Here is a 20925-nt window from a genome sequence, read left to right as displayed (position 1 = left end):
GAGCATGTATTGTACTGTACGTACCAGAGCTGTCCTTTTCTGCTTGGTGCTGTCTCACAGAGGAAGCTCCACTCATCATCAGCAGCTCAGACCACAGCTCTGCCGGCTCCTCAAATACCAACAGGACCCGCAGGGCCTTAAACGGGCTGCAGCGCGGATGCCTGATCAAAATAAACAAAAGCACATGCATTTCCCTCAGCACCAGGACCAGATTCATTCTTGAAGTGTTTTGTTCACTTTGAATGCATGACTGTTGTGTTGCACTCTATAGCCACCGTGGTTATTTGTTTTGACCTGCTGGTCATCTAGGAACGGTTCAACATCTGGCACAAGTACTCTTTAAAATCTCCACCTGGTACATCCAGAAGAGGACTGGCCACCCCTCAGAGCCTGGTTTCTTCATAGGTTCCTGCCTTTCCAGGAAGTTTTTCCTAGCCACTGTGCTTGTGCATTGCTTGCTCTTAGGGGTTTTAGGCTGGGTATCTGTAAAGCACTTTGTGACAACTGCTATTGTTAAAAGGGTTTTATAAAATGTGTTTGATTGATAGACTGTGGATGCCATTATAATAGTATACTACCATTGTTTACATTTGTATCACTTGAGAGGGCTGACTTAAAGTGTCTGCATTAATATTCCTATGTGATAGGGACAGGTGTAGTCTGACAATTTTTGGATATAAACAACTACAATCCCCACCATTCCACTATGCGCTCGTCAGGGCCCACTCCGGCGGGCAGCAGGTAGTTCCTGTAGTTGAGCAGCTTGCCCTCCTTGCAACAGTCCCTCACCCAGATGTGAGACACACACGGCACACCACTGGCCACACACAGCAGGTACTTCCTGGTTCGGCTATGCTGGTCGGTGATCAGCAGGCTCTGATAGGCCGCCTTGCACTGCGGAGGGAGGGAATCACAAGAGAGGATACTTCACGATGGGCAATATTAGAAATTGAATATGTAGAATGAAAGCTAAACATTGCATTCTTTTAGTGGAGCAATTGAGGGAAGAACTGCTGAAATGGGTCTTGAACCAGGGAACCCCTTGTTTACAGAGCAAGTGCACTACCTCCTGTGACATATAGGTGCAGAGGATGTAGTGCGCCTACATAAAGTAATGCCTCCCTACTGTCGCTTCTCTCTCCATATCCCATGAGAACTGATATGGCTGTAGAAGTGTGCTAATAGAAATAGAATTGCAGTAAAATGAGAGGCTTTGTCCCTTCTAGTAATTCTCTCTCTATGGGTGTTCCATGTCACCTGTTCCTCATTGAAGTCGTGGAGAATGAAGCCTGCTCCGGCCTCCAGCTGGGTCTCAGTGTAGCGTTTGTGATAGGGGGCCGTCTGCACATACTCTATTGGAGGGAAAGGACAACCTAAAACATGTTAGCATACACCATCATAGAGAGATATTTAGATACACCGACATCCTTTTTTGTTTATCTTAAATTAATGAAAACATTTCATTGCGGCTGCACAGACCACTGTGGAAGACCTTTGCCTAAAACTATCCAGATTCCTGGGCAGAATTCTTACTTGAGATCCACACACTAAGTAAAGATTTTCTTGCAAGTTTCCCATTGACATCAATGAATTATTAAAACCAAAGTCTCAAAGTTAGGATTCCGCCGATTTATGAATATCTGTCAAACTTTAATATTGGAATGAACAACAAATTAGAGACCCCATAAGAATTAAAATATAAATGTGGGGCTCCCCCAAAAGGTCAAAGATTTCAATGTTGTGCACCCCCAAAAGACAATGTATAATTTGAACACTGGAATGAACTATCCCTTTAAGAGGTGCTCCACTGTCTGGGACTACACAAGGGTCCCATCCAGAATCGACCCCTAGGCCCTAGGCTTTATGCACGTGGAGATCTGACTGGATTTGAGAGGTGTTTGCAATTTGATAGTACTGTACCTCCACCCTGTCCTCTGATAAGCAATATGGTGAAACTCCATCTGGCCTATACCAATCAAATCCTCTCCCATCTCCACAAGGACGTAGGGTTTAGGGGTAGATTTGGGATTGGACCATAGCCTTCTCACCCTCCTCGCCATCGCTGATTGGCTGGTTGGTCTGGCGGTCGCTCTCTGATGATGCGGTCAGCATGAAGGCAAAGCCCAGGAAGAGAGATGCACTCTGGGGCAGCGGGCCGTGAGTCTCCGCCAGGTCACTATGGTCCCAGGGCAGGTCGGCGCCACTGCCTGAGGTGTTACACACACCAACCCGCTGACCTGTGGAGAGAAATGAATGGATGGACACATACAGACACCCAATCAGAGACACACACACAGAGAGAGAGAGAGAAATAAAAGAGAAATGGAGAGACAACAGAAATTAGAAACCATCAATGAAACAGCTGGAATTGTGTATTTCAAGAGAGAAAATGTCTATGAAGAACAAGAGCTTCATAACAGACTGAGGAAGAACAGGAACACCACCGGTGCAGTAAAACACGAGGCTCAGCCCTTCAAACAACTACAGGAAAACAGGTTTGACTTGACACTTCTCTCAATGTCATGAAACATTGTCTGCCGTCACTCAAAACAAGTTTTTGGGATCCGTGCGTGGTTCAAAGGGGTGAAAGGTTTATGGAAAGACACCCCTCTAAGCAAATATCCAGTGGATAATATAAAAACACACCTTTACCTGTTTCCTTCACACATGTGGACCAACACCAAGTCTATTAGTAGTTATTCACATACCAACTCAGCCTAAGGTCCTCTGTCGCTCCGTTGGTAAAGCATGGCACTTGCAACGCCAGGATAGTGGTTTCAATTCCCAGGACCACCCGTTTTAAAAAATATAGAGATTTTGCCTTTATTTAACCAGGCAAGTCAGTTAAGAACAAATTCTTATTTACAATGACGGCCTAGGAACAGTGGGTTAACTGCCTTGTTCATGGGCAGAACAACAGATTTTTACCTTGTCAGCTCAGGAATTCGATCTTGCAACCTTTCGGTTACTAGTCCAACACTCTAACCACCAGGCTACCTGCCACATCGTACATAAAATGTATGCAGTATGCACGCACGACTAAGTGGCTTTGGATAAAAGCGTCTGCTAAATGGCATATATTAGTATATTATAAGGAGAGGGTGGTGGTTGCAGTGCACTGTGGCAGTCAAAAATGTCTGTGGGTCTGAATACAAACTCAACGGCTTTATGACTGGTTATATACTGTAATCTCTATAGAGAGATAGCAATTCTAAGAATACTCTTTACAGAAAATAATTTCAAATATCCAAATCTTTATTTAAAAATGTTTGTGTTAAAAAAAAAACATAACATTTTCAATGCGTGCCCTGCTCTTAATTACATTCAGAATTAAAAACTACCAATACTGACTAAAACCAATTGTGTTAATAAATAGTTAAAATGTACATTGCAGCAGTCTAAAAACTCTGCACCCCACTGAGACCAATTATGTTAATCAATATAGAAATACATTTCTAGAATGTATAAAATGCCTCCACCTATCCAAACCATCACCAAGGGCTCTCAGTCCACTGTTCTGGGGTCAGGTCTGTATGGTTTGCTCAGTGATCTATGCTCTGAGGTTGAGGTTAGGGCTGTGGCTTAGTGTTAAAAAGACTGGGGTTGAGGTTAGGGCTGTGGAGAGTGTTAGGTTACAGTTGAGAGTTTAGGCTTGGACACAGAGCTTAGGTGTAGGGTCAGGGTTCAGGTATGGTGTCAAGGTTAGGGTGACTAGGTCTCCGTACCGGCTCTGGCTCCCCCTCCCCCTCTGCGGCCTCGCTTAGCCGGAGTCCTGTCCCTGTCCTCAGAGCTGATCAGCTTCCTCTTCCCAGAGGGGCCAGGGGTGAGGGGGCTGGCCCCCCCTGTGATCCCCCTGCGTCTCCTCTTCCCCTCCACCAGGTTATCTGTGGAGGACAGCGCCATAGAATGTACTCATTAGATCTCTACTTCAATCTGTGGGGGCGGGCACAGCAATGTCACACGTCATCACACTTGACACGGAAATGACACTAACATTTAACCCCACTTCTGTTTGATGAAACACTCTAGCAGATTCTTCCTGTATGAAGAAATCACTGTTTTCACAGACACTTGGGAGTCTTTATCAAGCTATGTGAAACGTAGAGATGACTCAACTCAAACTTAAGAGGAGTAATGTAATATATTTCCTTATTGGGCAGTGCTCACATTATACCATTTTAACATTATCATGCCAAGCCAACCCAGACTGTACTGTTTTTATTTAACTGGGTAAGTTGACTGAGAACACATTCTCATTTACAGCAACGACCTGGGGAATAGTTACAGGGGAGAGGAGGGGAGATGAATGAGCCAATTGGAAGCTGGTGATGATTAGGTGGTCATGATGGTATGAGGGCCAGATTGGGAATTTAGCCAGGACACCGGGGTTAACACCGGGGTGGGATCTGGGATCTTTTAGTGACCACAGAGAGTCAGGACACCCGTTTAACGTCCCATCCGAAAGACGGCACCCTACACAGGGCAATGTCCCCAATCACTGCCCTGGGGCATTGGGATATTTTTTATTATTGTTTTAGACCAGAGAAAAGTGTGCCTTCTACTGGCCCTCCAACACCAATTCCAGCAGCATCTGGTCTCCCATCCAGGGACCACCCAGGACCAACCCTGCTTAGCTTCAGAAGGAAGCCAGCAGTGGGATGTAGGGTGGTATGCTACTGTGCTAGGTCCAATCATTTAGTTTCACATGGTCCTTTCCAGAAGAGTTCTAGCAACTATTGTGTTAGCGTAACCAGGCCAGTGCAGTACAGCTCGGCTCAGTGTGGAAAGGGTACTTGTGGTTCTCGCCAGGACACGGCTATATGGTTCTCACTCAGTCAATCCTCAAAGCTTTGTGGTTGTCTTACCCAGGCTGATGTCAGAGGCCTTGGCCAGGGGTGTGGCGGGCTCGTAGGGCCCCAGGCCGTACTGTTCTCTCAGCCTGTTGCCTTGCTCCATGGTCAGGATGACAGAACTGCGGCTGTACCACTGACTCTCTACAGCTGTAGTGGCTGTAGTCTGGCCCTCCCTCTCTACAGCTGTAGTGGCTGTAGTCTGGCCCTCCCTCTCTACAGCTGTAGTGGCTGTAGTCTGGCCCTCCCTCTCTACAGCTGTAGTGGCTGTAGTCTGGCCCTCCCTCTCTACAGCTGTAGTGGCTGTAGTCTGGCCCTGCTTCTCCACACTGTAGAACAACTCCTCGCCCTCCTTCTTGTAGTCCTTCACTCGACCTGGGGAGACAAGGCAAAGACAGAGAAGGGTTGAAAAGCAGTCAAATTTGCATCATATCGGCTACATGGAGAAAAACAACAGTCAATTGAAGAGAGACTACAGTACACTGATGTTAACACTCCACTGAAGATCCATTACATTTGTAGAGTCAGGATCACCAATGTGCCGGAGCTTCTTTTCCATTTAAAGACAGAAATGGGAAAAGGGCCAACCACATGAAGGGAAATGAGTTTCCAGTGACCTAGGACAGCCTGACCTCTTCTCAGCCTTGAGACTCGAATTGTCTTCTTTTTCTATCCTCCACTCCAAACCCATTCCAACCCCATTCTGTCCTCTCCTGTCCTGCGTCCAGATTCTCCACGTGTTTTCACACTCCCTGTCATGCGTTTAACCATGGGAGAAACTTCCTCTAGTTAATGCTTACACCAAACCAATCATATGCTTTTAAATCCATGTCAGGGATTGTTCAAGTGGAAACTTTGGGAGTGTAAACAATCTGTCCTCTCTCTTCCCCTTCTCATGCTGCGTTCAAAACAACTGGGAACTCTCTGACTTCTGACTTTATTGCTTTCAAAACTACTGGGAATGAGGGGGAAAAAACGAGCTTGGACTGGGAAAAATGGACTTGAACTGTCATTCCAACTCAGGAACTCAGGTCTCTTTCTTGAGCTCCGACTTTCCGACCTGAAGATCACTGACGTCATGATTTGACTTCATATTTTTCAGAGTTCCCAGTTGTTTTGAACGCGGAATCACCTGTGCTGAAGTACTCGTCCTCCAGCAGTGCCGTGACCTCAGTATCCAGGGGGATGGGGTCGCACAGCAGGATGTCCTTGCCCGTGACCTCGCACTCATAGCTGTCATCGAAGAGCAGCCGGTAACGCCCTTCGCCCAGGTCCTTGGTGATGCGGCCTGAGTAGAAGTAGCCGTTGCTGGACCACTTGGCCACCACGCGAAGCCCCACAAAGCTGCTCCCAGCTGGGCTGACTTCATCTTGGGAAGTGGTGGTGAGGAGAGACGTGGAGGAGTGGCTGGGGACCGCTGGGCTCTCTGGGATGCGCGGGGTGGGACACAGGCGGGTGTAGGACTCATCCTCGGAGGAGGACAGGGGTTGGCCGCGGGCATTGGCACGCGGGACGCCGGCACCCCTGAGAGAGTCAATATGACAAAGAGCACCATCAACATTTTGAACATTACAGACAGATATGTTTAGAAACGTTATGTAAAGAATAGATCAGCGTTACTCCTCCAGTGGAACAGACCAGTCATGTTCTATATACTGTATATTTCTTCCAGTAGTGCTTTAAAGTTTGGGTTCCTTATAGTCAATAAGAAACATACATGTTAGACAGGGACAGCTGTGTTGCATTGAGATGATTAGTGAAGACAGGAAAAGGAGACAGCTGTGTTGCATTGAGATGATTAGTGAAGACAGGAAAAGGAGACAGCTGTGTTGCATTGAGGTGATTAGTGAAGACAGGAAAAGGAGACAGCTGTGTTGCATTGAGATGATTAGTGAAGACAGGAAAAGGAGACAGCTGTGTTGCATTGAGGTGATTAGTGAAGACAGGAAAAGGAGACAGCTGTGTTGCATTGAGGTGATTAGTGAAGACAGGAAAAGGAGACAGCTGTGTTGCATTGAGATGATTAGTGAAGACAGGAATAGGAGACAGCTGTGTTGCATTGAGATGATTAGTGAAGACAGGAAAAGGAGACAGCTGTGTTGCATTGAGATGATTAGTGAAGACAGGAAAAGGAGACAGCTGTGTTGCATTGAGATGATTAGTGAAGACAGGGACAGTTTGGGATTGGAGAGACAGTAACACATACAGTAACACTGGTCTGGAACAAATACCTGCAGTACTGCAGCTCTCTAGAAACAGCAGGATGGAGGATCCTTGTTCTAAAGCTAGGAACCCTAAATTCTCAATTTCTGTACTCGATGCTAAGGTTTCATTAAACTATCTCAGTGTCTCATCTCAGGTTGACTTGTTTTCAAAATGGAAGCCTAAAGGTCGGAAAAAATGTACACACACCTACACATGTTTTAGAACGCTGAATGATGTCGGGAAGCAACCAACTCCCATGCGTCCATGTGTTGCACACCAGTTGACTCGCGTTGCATTACTATTTTGGGAAGGCACAATTGGCTACGTACGTGCTGGCGTGGATGTAGTTGTGTTTGTTCATGCACATAATGTCTGCTTTTGATGATGTCACTAGGTGTTTCTGAAACTCTGACCCACTACAGCTCCAGTGGCCTCCCTAGACAGGGCTCACCTGGACAGGGGTGAGCGGGACGGAGGTCTGCCCCTCCTGGCTCTTCCGCGGGGCGTCAATGGGGTGAAGGCCCGTGACCCATGGAGTCCTTGAACTCTCTCTCCCATGAACTCTGACCCTGCCGTTTGACCCCTGTGTGCCCTCTGCTGCGGCCCACTCCCCCTCCTGGGGCTGCAGACAGAGAGGAGAGGGACAGGGAAGGATGAATCATCCCATAAAAGCTGAACTAAGGTCAGTTTTATGTTTTTCCTCATGATGGTTGAGGTTAGGGTTGGGGGAGGGTTAGCTGATCCTAGATCTATGCCCAGGCCAAGATCTACCAAGAGAAGGACGGTCCGTACAGCAGAAATGGGGTAGCTGATGGACACCCCTATTGTGACCATATGGGTTGGTCCATCTTGGGGAGCAGTTGTGGATAGGGCCTTACCATAGGTGTTGATAGAGGGATCTTAGAATAACTTATCTTGGTGTTGGGTTGGGGGGTTGTGGCGGAGGGGTAGTTAGACAGTGGACAAAGTCAAAGACTGACATATGCATGCATACCTGTCAACACGTAAGAGTGGTTAAAAGCATAGACATAGAATGTCACTTCTAGTAATTCTATTTCTATGGTTAAGAGGGTACTTCGATACTGAACCCATGTTTTGTATAGGAATTATTTTGTTTCTCTGATGTTTGTGTTGTTGACAGGTGCGAAAATGTGCGTGCGAAGACAACAGAGATTAAGCCCAAGAAATAGTGTTAGAGCATGGATATAGATCATGTTACAGACGACTGAGGGCCACTCATTACAAGAAGGCAGAAGGCAGTCACTAGACGGAAAAGGTCAATTCAGATCAGGAAATTAACTTAATGCATCACTTTAAAAAAATTATAATCCAATTCAAACCCATGTCCATTACAGTACCTGGCAGACTTGGCCCCTCGGCTGGGCGGCATGATAAAGTCGGGGCCCCTCTGGCCAGGGCCCGTGACTATGCTGGTGCCCCCGGAGCTGTGCTGCAGGCTGGAAGCTTTGGAGGACAGAGAGCTGACATCACCCAGGTCACCGGAGGTCATGGAGCTGCCGGTGCGACACGGAGAGATGTCGCTGTCCAACACACGGCTGTCCACCACCGGCTCCTCCGACTCCTGAGGAAGAGAAAGAAGGAACACGCACGCGCACACACAGCAACAGTGAGGCGTAATCAATGACAAAAAGAAAGAGTTGAAAGGTCTATGAGCTAAATGGCTTGGTCCCCACCTCAGTGACCTTACGGTCCACCTCTCTCCCGTCCTCGTAGTACACGTCTGTGATGATGCGTGTGACCGTCGTCCGCACTTCCTGAATGGTCCGCACGTGTCTGCGATGGGCGGGACCAGCAGCTGCCCTCGAGGGTGGGGTCTCTGGCTCGCCCTGTCACACAGAAGGGGGTGGAGTTAACCCTTGACCCTCAAAACGCGTTCTTCACTTACACCTATCAGGGGCTGTATGTATCTCAGAGCAGAAGTGCTGATCTAGGATCAGTTGTGCCTCAGAGATCATAATGAATAAGATTACATGGGCAGGTTGACCTGATCCTAGATCAGCACCCCTGAGACGTTTGATACATTCAGCCCTTGATCTGCTACAAGGTCACTCCAGTTTTATATTCTGTCAGAGATAAAATCATAAAATACAATAAGCAATTGTCAATTTATGAATTTAATTTCAAACAGGACGCCAATCTTGATCTGCTAACCGTTAAGGGGTAGGGGCTAGCAGAAGGGACAATGGTTTGTTTCTGTTATTCGGACATGTTATTATTGTTCCATTTTGACATTGTAAGAAGGACAGGAGGTGTGAGGTAACTAAGGACCCTTACGCTGGCTGCTGGAGACCTGGGGCCAGCCGCTTCAAAACTGGTCTGTTGAGACGCCACTCTCTGACAAAGCTAGAGGGAGAGAGGAGGAAGCAAAAGGACACATGAGACAAGCAAGGTTGGATGAAGAGAGTGTAAGAAAGAGGGAGGGGGACGACAAAACAGCAGGACATGAGACAGGCAAGTTGGATGAAGGGAGTGAGAGAAACAACAAAACAGGAGAAGATGAGACAAGCAAGGTTGATGAAAAGAAAGAGAGAACGAGGGAGGGAAATGGCAGTTAGGCTAGAAGAATAACGGACAGGAATCTCATCTCTTTCTATTCCCTTGTAATATGATCAACCATATCCTTAAAGCTAACCCAGTGGCTCTTACCTTACTGGGTGAACTGGGAGAGATGGTGTTGTCAAAGCTTGTCTGCTGGGACACGGCCCTCTGTCTGATGGCAGCGGCTCTGGTGGGTGTGGATGGCTCCGGGGGCCCACACGGCTCTCTGTCACCAACTGCGGTGCCTTTTTGTGGTGTTTTCACTGCTGGACGGCCTGGGGTGGATGGTTCAGCAGGAGGCTCTCTCTCTCTGAGCCCCAATGGCAACGTATGCTTCACTTCCTGGCGGGGGCTGGAGAGGGGCTCGGATTGGCTGTTGGGGAGGCTGATGCATTCCAGGGAGGGAGAGGGGTTGGAGGGTTTTTGGGAGCTTTTCTGCTGTGAGGGTGAGCTGAACAGTTCCCCTCTGTGAAAGGTGAGAGAGGTATTTCTTATGTCAATGGCACAATCAACCACTATCATTGTGTTGTGAGCGTTCAAGAGCCAAAATGGCTGCCGTGCATCACCCAGAGGGGCGCTACACATGGATGGGGTGAGTCCCTACACTATAAAGCACTTTCAGGACTAATAGAAATACATGTATGCACATATAAATATACCGTGCCTTCAGAAAGTATTCATATCCCTTAAATTATTCCACATGTTGTGTTACAGCCGGAAATAAAAATGGATAAAATAAATGTGTTTTTTCACCCATCTACACACAATACCCCATAATGACAAAGCGAAAACATATTTTGGGGAAATTTTGAAAATGAAATACAGACATCTCTCATTTACTTAAAGTACTCACACCCCGAGTCAATACTTTGTAGAAGCACCGTTGGAAGTGATTACATCTGTGAGTCTTTCTGGGTAAGTCTCTAAGAGCTTTCCACACCTGGATTGTACAATATTTGCCCATTATTACTTTCAAAATTCTTCAAGCTCCATCAAATTGGTTGTTGATCATTGCTAGACAACCATTTTCAGGTCTTGCCGTAGATTTAAGTCAAAACTGTAAGTCGGCCACTCAGGAACATTCACTGTCTTCTTGGTAAGCAACTCCGATGTAGATGTGGCCTTGTGCTGTAGGTTATTGTCCTGCTAAAAGGTGAATTCATCTCCCAGTGTCTGGTGGAAAGCAGACTGAACCAGGTTTTCCTCTAGGATTTTCCCTGTGCTTAGCTTCATTCCGTTTATTTTTTATCCTGAAAAATTCCCCAGTCCTTAAGCATACTCATAACAGCCAGCACTATGCTTCAAATATGCTTCAAATAGAGTGGTACTCAGTAATGTGTTGTATTGGATTTGCCCCAAACATATCACTTTGTATTCAGGACAAAAAGTTAATTGCTTTGCCACATTTTTTGCAGTATTACTTTAGTACCTTGTTGCAAAGAGGATGCATGTTTTGGAATATTTGTATTCTGTACAGGCTTCCTTTTTTTTCCACTCTGTCAATTAGGTTAGTATTGTGGAGTCGCTACAATGTTGTTGATCCATCCTCAGTTCCATCACAGCCATGAAACTAACTGTTTTAAAGTCACCATTGGCCTCCCCATGGTGAAATCCCTGAGCAGTTTCCTTCCTCTCCGGAAACTGAGTTAGGAAGGACAGCTATATCTTTGTAGTGACTGAATGTATTGATACACCATCCAAAGTGTAATTAATAACTTCACCATACTCAAAGGGATATTCAATATCTGCTTTTATTTAATTTTTTACCCATCTACCAATAGGTGACCTTGGCGAGGCTTTGGAAAACCTCCCTGGTGGTTGAATCTGTCTGAAATTCAATGCTCAACTGAGGGACCTTACAGACAATTGTATGAGTGGGGTACAGAGATAAGGTAGTCATTAAAAATCATGTTCACCACTATTATTGCACACAGAGTGAGTCCATGCAACTTATTATGTGACTTGTTCAGCACATTTTTACTCCTGAACTTATTTAGGCTTTCCATAACAAAGGGGTTGAATACTTATTGAGTCAAGACATTTCAGCTTTTAATTTTTTATGAATTTGTTAAAATGTAAAAAGTCAGAATTCCCCTTTGACATTATGGAGTATTGTGTGTAGGCTGGTGACAAAAAAATATCAATTTAATCCATTTTAAATTCAAGCTGTAACAACAAAATGTGGAAAAAGTCAAGGGGTTTGAATAGTTTCTGAAAGCGCTGTATATAAACTTATATAAGGGCTGATATCATCCTTTGCCAAATGTTAATAAAGGTTTCAATATTGCCTCTGTAGTCCTGTAATGGTAGGACAGAGAAGCAGGTCCAACTAGGGCTGTGGTGTGTTGTGTGGACACCTTGAAAAAGACCTTGTTATAACACCTCAACAGGACAAAACCAGACAGAGCCTCCATCTCTCTGAGGGGGCATGAATGGTACCCAAAATAGCAGAGAAGTAGGTCTCTCTCACACACGCACTCAACCTACTTCCTGAATTCTAATGTTATACCAGGACAGGTAGAGGGCTGTCAAGGTCAAATGGACACAAGATTGGAGCAGCATATTAATGTCCCTTGTTGATCCCAAACGGACATACCGTGAAACTTTAATTAATAGCATGGCTGTTTATTAGCTTAAAATCCCTCAACACAACAGGTGCTTATTAGAGACAGGCGTATATTTGAGCTAAACAACTATTTCCTTAATGTACACAGCTTTTGCTCACTTGCATAGTTAATTCACTTCTAGCATTTTAATAAATGTTCTTCCTTTTTTGCACTAATGTGTTATCATTTACACACTGTCACATTTGTCTTAGTATGCAGCCATTTTGAAAAAAAACAAAAAACTTTTCCTTGACAATTATTCTCCTATTTGACTGTGCAATTTTGGCAGTTCTTACTTTCGCCACTAGTATGCGATCGGCCGATTTCTAGGGTTCTGTACTCCAGAAGTTGACTGTTTTTGGGTTTGCCAGTTAGCTAGCAGTTCTCAGCTGTTAGCAGCCAACAGCTAGCAGTTTCTTACTGCTGATAAAAACAGATGACTGCCATAACTTTTTCTAGTCATTACTGAATTATTCAATCTAACAAATCAAACATGAAACCTTGTAAATAAGTCATCGTAACCTAAGTAAATAAGTCATCGTAACCTAAGTCATCGTAACCCAGCGTTTATTTGAAACAGGCGTTTATTTGCTGAAATGTGTGCCACTGCCCGGCTTTTAAAATGGACAAGCTGCTATTTGAGACTACGTTTAATTGAAGTTTTACAGTACTTTAAAACAGAACGGATACTCTGAGGCCACTATAGACATTAGGCTTGTGTTACTACTAGGCTCTCATTTCGGCCAGCAGGGGGAGCTATTATACTGGGAATCAACTGAAACTATACTTCAGGTTGGCACCAAATGTTCAGAGACAAACGTTATTTTTCGAAGGCGTGCTGAAAAGAACTATCCTTATCATCATTATCAGAAATGACATGAGGTAAGTGTTCAGCAGGCATGCAACCGAAGAGATCAGTCCGAAACTGGGAGGTAGCCTACAATCCAAATTTGTCCACTAAGAAACGCTCGTTTTAGGTTTGCATTGCGCAACATTTTTAAATGTTGTGCCACACTGTGACCTGATGAACACAACCCATGTCAGAGGCCATACACGTTGTTTACCTGACAGGGGTTTCAGGGTCACTGGGATGGGCCTCGGCCTGGTCCTCCATCACCTGTCTGTGGGCCTCCCTCACCCTGCTGAACACAGAGGGGCTGTGCAGGGGGCTGGGGAGGGGGACAGGGACACTGGTCATACAACAAGCCAATAGTATGTCATGAAATTGCCTTGCAATGCAGTATTCTCCATTTCCTTGGGAAGAAAGGAAATGTCTTTATACTAGAACCAAACCCCGAGACACACACGCGGAGACCCCCTGAGCAGTCCCTTACTAGAAGGCAAAATGGCAGGAGTCGGCATCTAGGATACTGACACCAGCAACCCCCCAGCGAATTCAAAACTACTTTCGTAACCCGAGTGTCAACTCAACTGTGCATGGTAAAAGGATGAGCACTCACCCAGAGGCGGCGCTCCTAGTGGCCAGAGACTTTAATGCAGGGAAACTTAAATCAGTTCTACCAAATTTCTATCAACATATTAAATGTGCAACCAGAGGGAAAAAAATTCTAGATCACCTGTACTCCACACACAGAGACGTGTACCAAGCTCTCCCTCGCCCTCCATTTGGTAAATCCGACCACAACTCTATCCTCCTGATTCCAGCTTACAAGCAAAAATTAAAGCAGGAAGCACCAGTGACTCAGTCTATAAAAAAAAGTGGTCAGATGAAGCAGATGCTAAACTACAGGACTGTTTTGCTATCACAGACTGGAACATGTTCCGGGATTCTTCCGACGGCATTGAGGAGTACACCACATCAGTCACTGGCTTTATCAATAAGTGCATCGAGGACGTCGTCCCCACAGTGACTGTACGTACATACCCCAACCAGAAGCCATGGATTACAGGCAACATTCGCACTGAGCTAAAGGGTAGAGCTGCCACTTTCAAGGTGCGGGACTCTAACCCGGAAGCTTACAAGAAATCCTGCTATGCCCTGCGACAAACCATCAAACAGGCAAAGTGTCAATACAGGGCTAAGATTGAATCATACTACACCGGCTCCGACGCTCGTCTTATGTGGCAGGGCATGCAAACTATTACAGACAACAAAGGGAAGCACAGCTGCGAGCTTCCCAGTGACACGAGCCTACCAGACGAGCTAAATCACTTCTATGCTCGCTTCGAGGCAAGCAACACTGAGGCATGCATGAGAGCATCAGCTGTTCCGGACAACTGTGTGATCACGCTCTCCGTAGCTGACATAATACCTTTAAACAGGTCAACATACACAAGGCTGCGGGGCCAGACGGATTGCAAGGACGTGTGCTCCGGGCATGTGCTGACCAACTGGCAGGTGTCTTTACTGACATTTTCAACATGTCCCTGATAGAGTCTGTAATATCAACATGTTTCAAGCAGACCACCATAGTCCCTGTGCCCAAGATCACAAAGGCAACCTGCCTAAATGACTACAGACTCGTAGCACTCACATCCGTAGCCATGAAGTGCTTTGAAAGGTTGGTAATGGCTCACATCAACACCATTATCCCAGAAACCCTAGACCCACTCCAATTTGCATACCGCCCAAACAGATCCACAGATGATGCAATCTCTATTGCACTCCACACTGCCCTTTCCCACCTGGACAAAAGGAACACTTATGTGAGAATGTATTCATTGACTACAGCTCAGTGTTCAACACCATAGTACCCTCAAAGCTCATCACTAAGCTAAGGATCCTGGGACTAAACACCTCCCTCTGCAACTGGATCCTGGACTTCCTGACGGGCCACCCCCAGGTGGTGAGGGTAGGTAGCAACACATCTGCCACGCTGATCCGCAACACTGGAGCTCCACAGGGGTGCGTGCTCAGTCCCCTCCTGTACTCCCTGTTCACCCAGGACTGCATGGCCAGGCACGACTCCAACACCATCATTAAGTTTGCAGATAACACAACAGTGGTAGGCCTGATCACCGACAACGACGAGACAGCCTATAGGGAGGAGGTCAGAGACCTGAATAACAACCTATCCCTCAACGTAACCAAGACTAAGGAGATGATTGTGGACTACAGGAAAATGAGGACCGAGCACGCCCCCATTCTCATCGACGGGGCTGTAGTGGAGCAGGTTGAGAGCTTCAAGTTCCTTGGTGTCCACATCACCAACAAACTAGAATGGTCCAAACACACCAAGACAGTTGTGAACAGGGCACGACAAAGCCTATTCCCCCTCAGGAAACTAAAAAGATTTGGCATGGGTCCTGAGATCCTCAAAAGGTTCTACAGCTGCAACATCAAGAGCATCCTGACTGGTTGCATCACTGCCTGGTACGGCAATTGCTTGGCCTCTGACCGCAAGGCACTACAGAGGGTAGTGCGTACGGCCCAGTACATCACTGGGGCTAAGCTGCCTGCCATCCAGGACCTCTACACCAGGCAGTGTCAGAGGAAGGCCCTAAAAATGGTCATGGACTGTTCTCTCTACTACCGCATGGCAAGCGGTACCGGAGTGCCAAGTCTAGGACAAAAAGGCTTCTCAACAGTTTTTACCCCCAAGGCATAGTACTCATGAACAGGTAATGAAATGGCTACCCAGACTATTTGTATTGTGTGCCCCCCCCCCCAAACCCTCTTTTTACGCTGCTACTACTCTCTGTTTATCATATATGCATAGTCACTTTAACTATACATTCATGTACATACTACCTCAATTGGGTCGACCAACCAGTGCTCCCGCACATTGGCTAACCGGGATATCTGCATTGTGTCCCGCCACCCACCACCCGCCAACCCCTCTTTTACACTACTGCTACTCTCTGTTCATCATATATCCATAGTCATGTTAACCATATCTACATGTACATACTACCTCAATCAGCCTGACTAACCGGTGTCTGTATGTAGCCTCGCTACTGTATATAGCCTGTCTTTTTACTGTTGTTTTATTTCTTTACTTACCTATTGTTCACCTAATACCTTTGTTGCACTATTGGTTAGAGCCTGTAAGTAAGCATTTCACTGTAAGGTCTACACCTGTTGTATTCAGCGCATGTGACAAAAACACATTGATTTGATACAAACCATGGAAACCAAATGACCTGACAAAGTCAGGTAATACATGTATATGTAAATACATTTAAATATATGCAAATAAATGCAAATGTCAGCCATGATCATTCCTGACGGTTGTAACATACTGTATTAAGCATCTTTGTATATATACATTATTATTCTATAACATTCTCAACAGTGCTCTTATTTGGGGTTCAGAGTTGTGAACAAAAAGGCATCCCAGTATTAAAAAAGTATGAAAATGTATGCACACACACTACTGTAAGCCGCTCTGGATAAGAGTGTCTGCTAAATGACTAAAATGTAAACAAAATAATTTTAAATGAAGCTGAATCGTGATAATGAGTTGTAGGAATCCATTTGGGACACAGCTCAAATCCGAGGCAGGGGAAAAAGTCTGAAATCGGGCTGCCTTGCATAGAAACCAAAGTGGGTTACCTGGTTACAGCCTTGACAACGGTGGTAACCTTGGAGACAGAGCCTTCCTCGTCTGATTGCGGTGGCTCTGGGAGGAAAAGATAAGTGTTTAATTTGGTGTTTTGGGGGTTGAACAAAAGAAATCAACAAACTGAGACGTCTATTCTTGCAGTAAAGGTGTGAGAGTCAGCAGATGTCACATTTCTATACATCAATGGATACGCTTCAGTAGTCATATGAAACCCTTTTAATTCTATGTACACAGTTGTTGGATATTGTTTGATGCCGTTTGCATTTTCTATGGACCACTGTACCATCTGAAAGATGGTCACTTGTCCCTCCATGGTATCAAAACACAGATTCAAAAGAAAATAACATACAGATGTCTTGAACATTCATAGGCAAACAAAAAGGTCACATACGTGGACATATCATGTTTATAAGCAGGCATTGGAATATAAACCATTACAACAGCTATAATTCCTATTCCAGTGGTAATAACGTGGTAACCCAGCTGGCCTTAATGAGGAATGTTATTTTTCTTGTATTTTGTAGGAGGTTCTAAACCGGCCAAACACTTAGGTAATGACATCATAATGTCTTTGTATTGTGGATCTTTATTTGATTGTCATGTTTCCCCCACAGCTCCCTCTGCTGGGATCTCCACTGGACCAGTACTGACTGGCAATTTACAATTACGCCCACCTGTGTGGTCTTGTTGTTCTGACATTGATTGCCATTGCCTTGCACGCCGAACGGCTCATACCCCAAACGTTCGTGTGGTAATAAAAATGTCAATTTAAGTTTATTTACCGGAGTGCTGTCCTATTTCTGTTCTTTGAATAACGTGGTAATAACACATGAATAATTGGCCTATAACAGCTCTTACTCTGCAGGCTGAAGCGTTCTGAGCTGCCCTCCTCCACGGGGGTCACCAGCTTCATCCGCAAACTCAGTTTCCCATCAGCCCCTTCGGCCGTGTCCTCGCCACTCTCCCCCGCCGTGATTTCGCTGGTCGCCATCGCCGTCTCCGTGGAAACATCACCCACCACCACGGACTTGTCAGAGAAGGAAGTCATGTCTGAGGAAAACAGAAAGAGCCGACGACCACCACGACGTAATCTGGCTCAGATTAGAGCCTCTCTGGGGGATTCTACTAGCGAACCATGATATTGGAATGATGAGGTGAGGTGACTGGGAGAACAACTGTGTTTGTGTAAAGGAGGTGGGTGCGACAAAGAGAGAGAGTATGTGTGTGAGTGTACCTGAGTGGGTGAATCGGAGAGAGAGGGTGAGTTTGTGTGTTGATGTGTGAGGGCGAGTGTGTGTGTGTGTGTGTGTGTGTGTGTGTGGGATAGAGAGTGAGTGTGAAGTGATGTGTGAGACTATATAGGTTGGTGGTTAGAATACTTTGCTTCAGTTCACATGGTAAAGCTGGCTATGGAGAGAGCTAGTTGATAGTATTTCTTGAGGGGGAGGAACCCACCAATCGGAGTGCTGTGTCTCGGTGTCTGCTTCAACTGGCTGATCAGAGGGGGAGTGGCACTCACAGGAGGGCCAATCAGCTCGCCTTCTTTGGGGAGAGTAAAGTGGAATGGAATCTCTGCTGGTTAAATAAAGGTGAAATAAATAAAAAAAATAAAAAAAACCCTGGTGACCCACCCCATCCCAAACATACCACTGATGTTCCCCCAACCCACCATCCCAAACATACCCCTGGTGACCCACCCCATCCCCCAACCCCGGTCTACACACAATATATTGGACAAAAACAAACTTCTATCTACTTCATGGATTCTTAATAGTCTTTCCTCGTTTCCTTGTGTCTGCTCTCCTCAAAACGCATTGGAGGAGGTGAGGGAAGGTCTGAGGTTCCTCCCCTCTGATCTTTTCCTACAATGTGTTTTGAGAAGGAAAGAAAGAAGAGAGGACACAAGGAATCAAGTAAATGCTATTGAGTCACCTGATATCTCCACAGGCATCTAGGCCTCTCACCTCCAGAGCTGTCACTGAGGCTCTTGTCTCGGAGCCCCTCTGCTTCCCTAGACCCTTCCTTTTTAGCCTGGGCGAGTCCAATTGGTACCAGCTGGGTGTCCTTCAGCTGTGACCCTGTGCCATTGGACGACACTGACCCCCGCCGGCTTGCCACTGGCTGAGACGTGTCCACCTTCGACGGCGACTTCACTTCCTTCTCCAGTAGTTGGGAGCTCCTCTCGCTCTCCTCCAGCACAATGATGCTGCTGCAGCTCTCCTCCTCTCCTCCCTCCCTCCTGGAGTGCGAGACAGGGAACTTCCCTCTCTTTTCCTCTTCTTCCTCCATAGGCTCTGGAGAAAGCACCTGGCTCTGAGAGAGAGACAGATAGAGGCCTGAGCCCTCGGGCCCCAACGTGCTGTCCTGCTGCTTCTCTCCCCCCTCCTCCATCCCTTCTTCCTCCTCTTCTTCATCTGCTTTGTTTTTCTCCTTTGGGCTGTTGGTAGCAGTGCCTCCACGCTCCTGCGATAAAGACTGTATGGATTTAGACGGGTCCCGGTTTTTCTGTGAGCTCGTCGGGCTTCCCACTCCCCCTCCTTCTCCTACTTCTCTCCTTCCTCCTCCATCTCTTCTGGAGTCTACACAAACACCAGGACTCGGCGAGAGAGCCTTCACTGACCCCACGTGAGACATCTGTGAGAAAACAGACTGGGATTGAGACAGGGAGGCCAAACTACAGGGAGTGCTATTCGAGGAAGAAGGCGTCTTCTGCACACAGCTGCTAGGGGTGAATACGTCTATGGTTTCAAGCTTCTGTTGGGAGGAGGGAGAGGGGGAAGAGGCCTTGGTATCCTGCTTCTGAGAACTATCTGTTTTGGTCACATTGATACCATCGTCGCCTATATTCACGTTGCGTACATCCAAGGTTGTCTGTTTGTGCGTGTCAGACTTCTGTGAAGTGTTACATTCCTCTCTCCTGGTACTTTCCCCACTAGTCTTCAGCAAGTCAGGCACCTGAGGAACTTTAGGCAAAATAGCAGGGGTTTTTGGGTCGGAGGGGACCCCGTTACTTTCCCTCTTCTGGCTGTTACGTGAAATCACAGAGTCACTGGTGTCTATCCGTAGGGGTCCGTCCAGACCTCCTTCTATCTGTGTAGCCTGACTGTCCTCCTCGACATCCTTCCCCCCAGCCTGCATGGAAGCCTGCTGGGGCAGACTACAGCTCGGAGTATTCACAGACAGCTCCAGTTGGAAAGAATCAGTCACAGAGTGTTCTCGGTCAGTTGTTGTGGGTGCTTTGGACTGGGCGGGTGCAGCAGCCATCTTGGGTGAGCTTGAATCCAGTGCTGTGGGTTGGGATGATGATGTCACTTCCCTGCTGTGCGTCTCTTGTGGAGCTATGCTACTGCTTCCAGCCTCTTGGCTCTGGGTTGGGACAAATACATCCTTTGGAAAGGGAAAAAGAAGAAACTAAATTGATGGTGTTTTATGAACCTATAGGACTTAACCTGATTGAATAATGAGATTCTTGATCATCATAATAAACCAACATAATCCATAATAAGGGAAGAATAAAGAGAGATAGGGGTAGGTCCCTGGTCTCCATTTATGTGGTACCATGTGGCTCAGTTGGTAGAGCATGGCACTTGCAACGCCAGGGTTGTGGGTTCAATTGCCACAAATACTATAGGTCACTCTGGACAAGTGTGTCTGCTGAACGACTAAAATTTAAATAAAAAAAAATATATAGTTACATTCAAAGGTGAAAGTTGTGTACAGATAAAACGTAAAGACCACATTCTTGCCTAATACTTTCTAAAAGTATATACTAAATCATACTATTTAGAACAAACTGTTAAGTAAAAACATACACCGTAAGCAACACATAACATACTGTGTGTCAGACTTTATTGAGGAAACATGTACTTACTATGACATGTGGTTGTTCCACCTAGCTATCTTAAGATGAATCCACTAACTGTATGTCACTCTGGACAAGAGCTTCTGCTAAATTACTAAACTGTCAAAAAATAATACTAGGCTCATCCATACTGAGAAGATGTCATCTAATGCACAATTTGGTTGTTCCCCACCATTCTTTCATTTTGGTACAGCCCAAACCCTTACATGATTATGAGCTGTTGTCAAACACACATTGGTCTGAGTTCCTACTACATGAAAAGCCATGCGAATGACATCCAGGCATTTAAAGCAAACTACATTTTCAAAATGACTCAT

General features: G+C 46.0%; 1 protein-coding gene across 8 annotated transcripts in view; it reads right to left on the bottom strand.

The window, feature by feature from the left end:
• The window catches only part of LOC106562517 (TP53-binding protein 1-like), a 29337-nt gene that overhangs the window by 745 nt on the left and 7667 nt on the right, over positions 1-20925 (bottom strand). The window contains exons 11-28 of one of the 8 annotated variants that reach the window (XM_045689417.1): positions 18711-20133; positions 18202-18321; positions 17605-17796; positions 16737-16803; positions 13285-13389; positions 9723-10080; positions 9351-9419; positions 8750-8902; positions 8414-8637; positions 7507-7677; positions 5983-6374; positions 4866-5225; positions 3726-3884; positions 2049-2237; positions 1258-1373; positions 698-894; positions 353-493; positions 25-161 (exon numbers count right to left, since the gene is read on the bottom strand). In XM_045689417.1, coding sequence (XP_045545373.1) covers positions 400-493; positions 698-894; positions 1258-1373; positions 2049-2237; positions 3726-3884; positions 4866-5225; positions 5983-6374; positions 7507-7677; positions 8414-8637; positions 8750-8902; positions 9351-9419; positions 9723-10080; positions 13285-13389; positions 16737-16803; positions 17605-17796; positions 18202-18321; positions 18711-20133 — 4389 coding nt within the window. In that variant the 3' untranslated portion in view covers positions 25-161; positions 353-399. Of the gene's footprint in view, positions 1-24; positions 494-697; positions 895-1257; positions 1374-2048; positions 2238-3725; positions 3885-4865; positions 5226-5982; positions 6375-7506; positions 7678-8413; positions 8638-8749; positions 8903-9350; positions 9420-9722; positions 10081-13284; positions 13390-16736; positions 16804-17604; positions 17797-18201; positions 18322-18710; positions 20134-20925 lie in introns of those variants that run through there. The other 7 variants (XR_006757563.1, XM_014127438.2, XM_014127448.2 and 4 more) reach the window with 7 other exon arrangements.

Source organism: Salmo salar, chromosome ssa11 (assembly GCF_905237065.1).
Source record: "Salmo salar chromosome ssa11, Ssal_v3.1, whole genome shotgun sequence".
Taxonomy (NCBI): domain Eukaryota; kingdom Metazoa; phylum Chordata; class Actinopteri; order Salmoniformes; family Salmonidae; genus Salmo; species Salmo salar.
The sequence above is the reverse complement of the archived record's forward strand: the minus strand, read 5'-3'. Positions and strand labels throughout refer to the sequence as shown.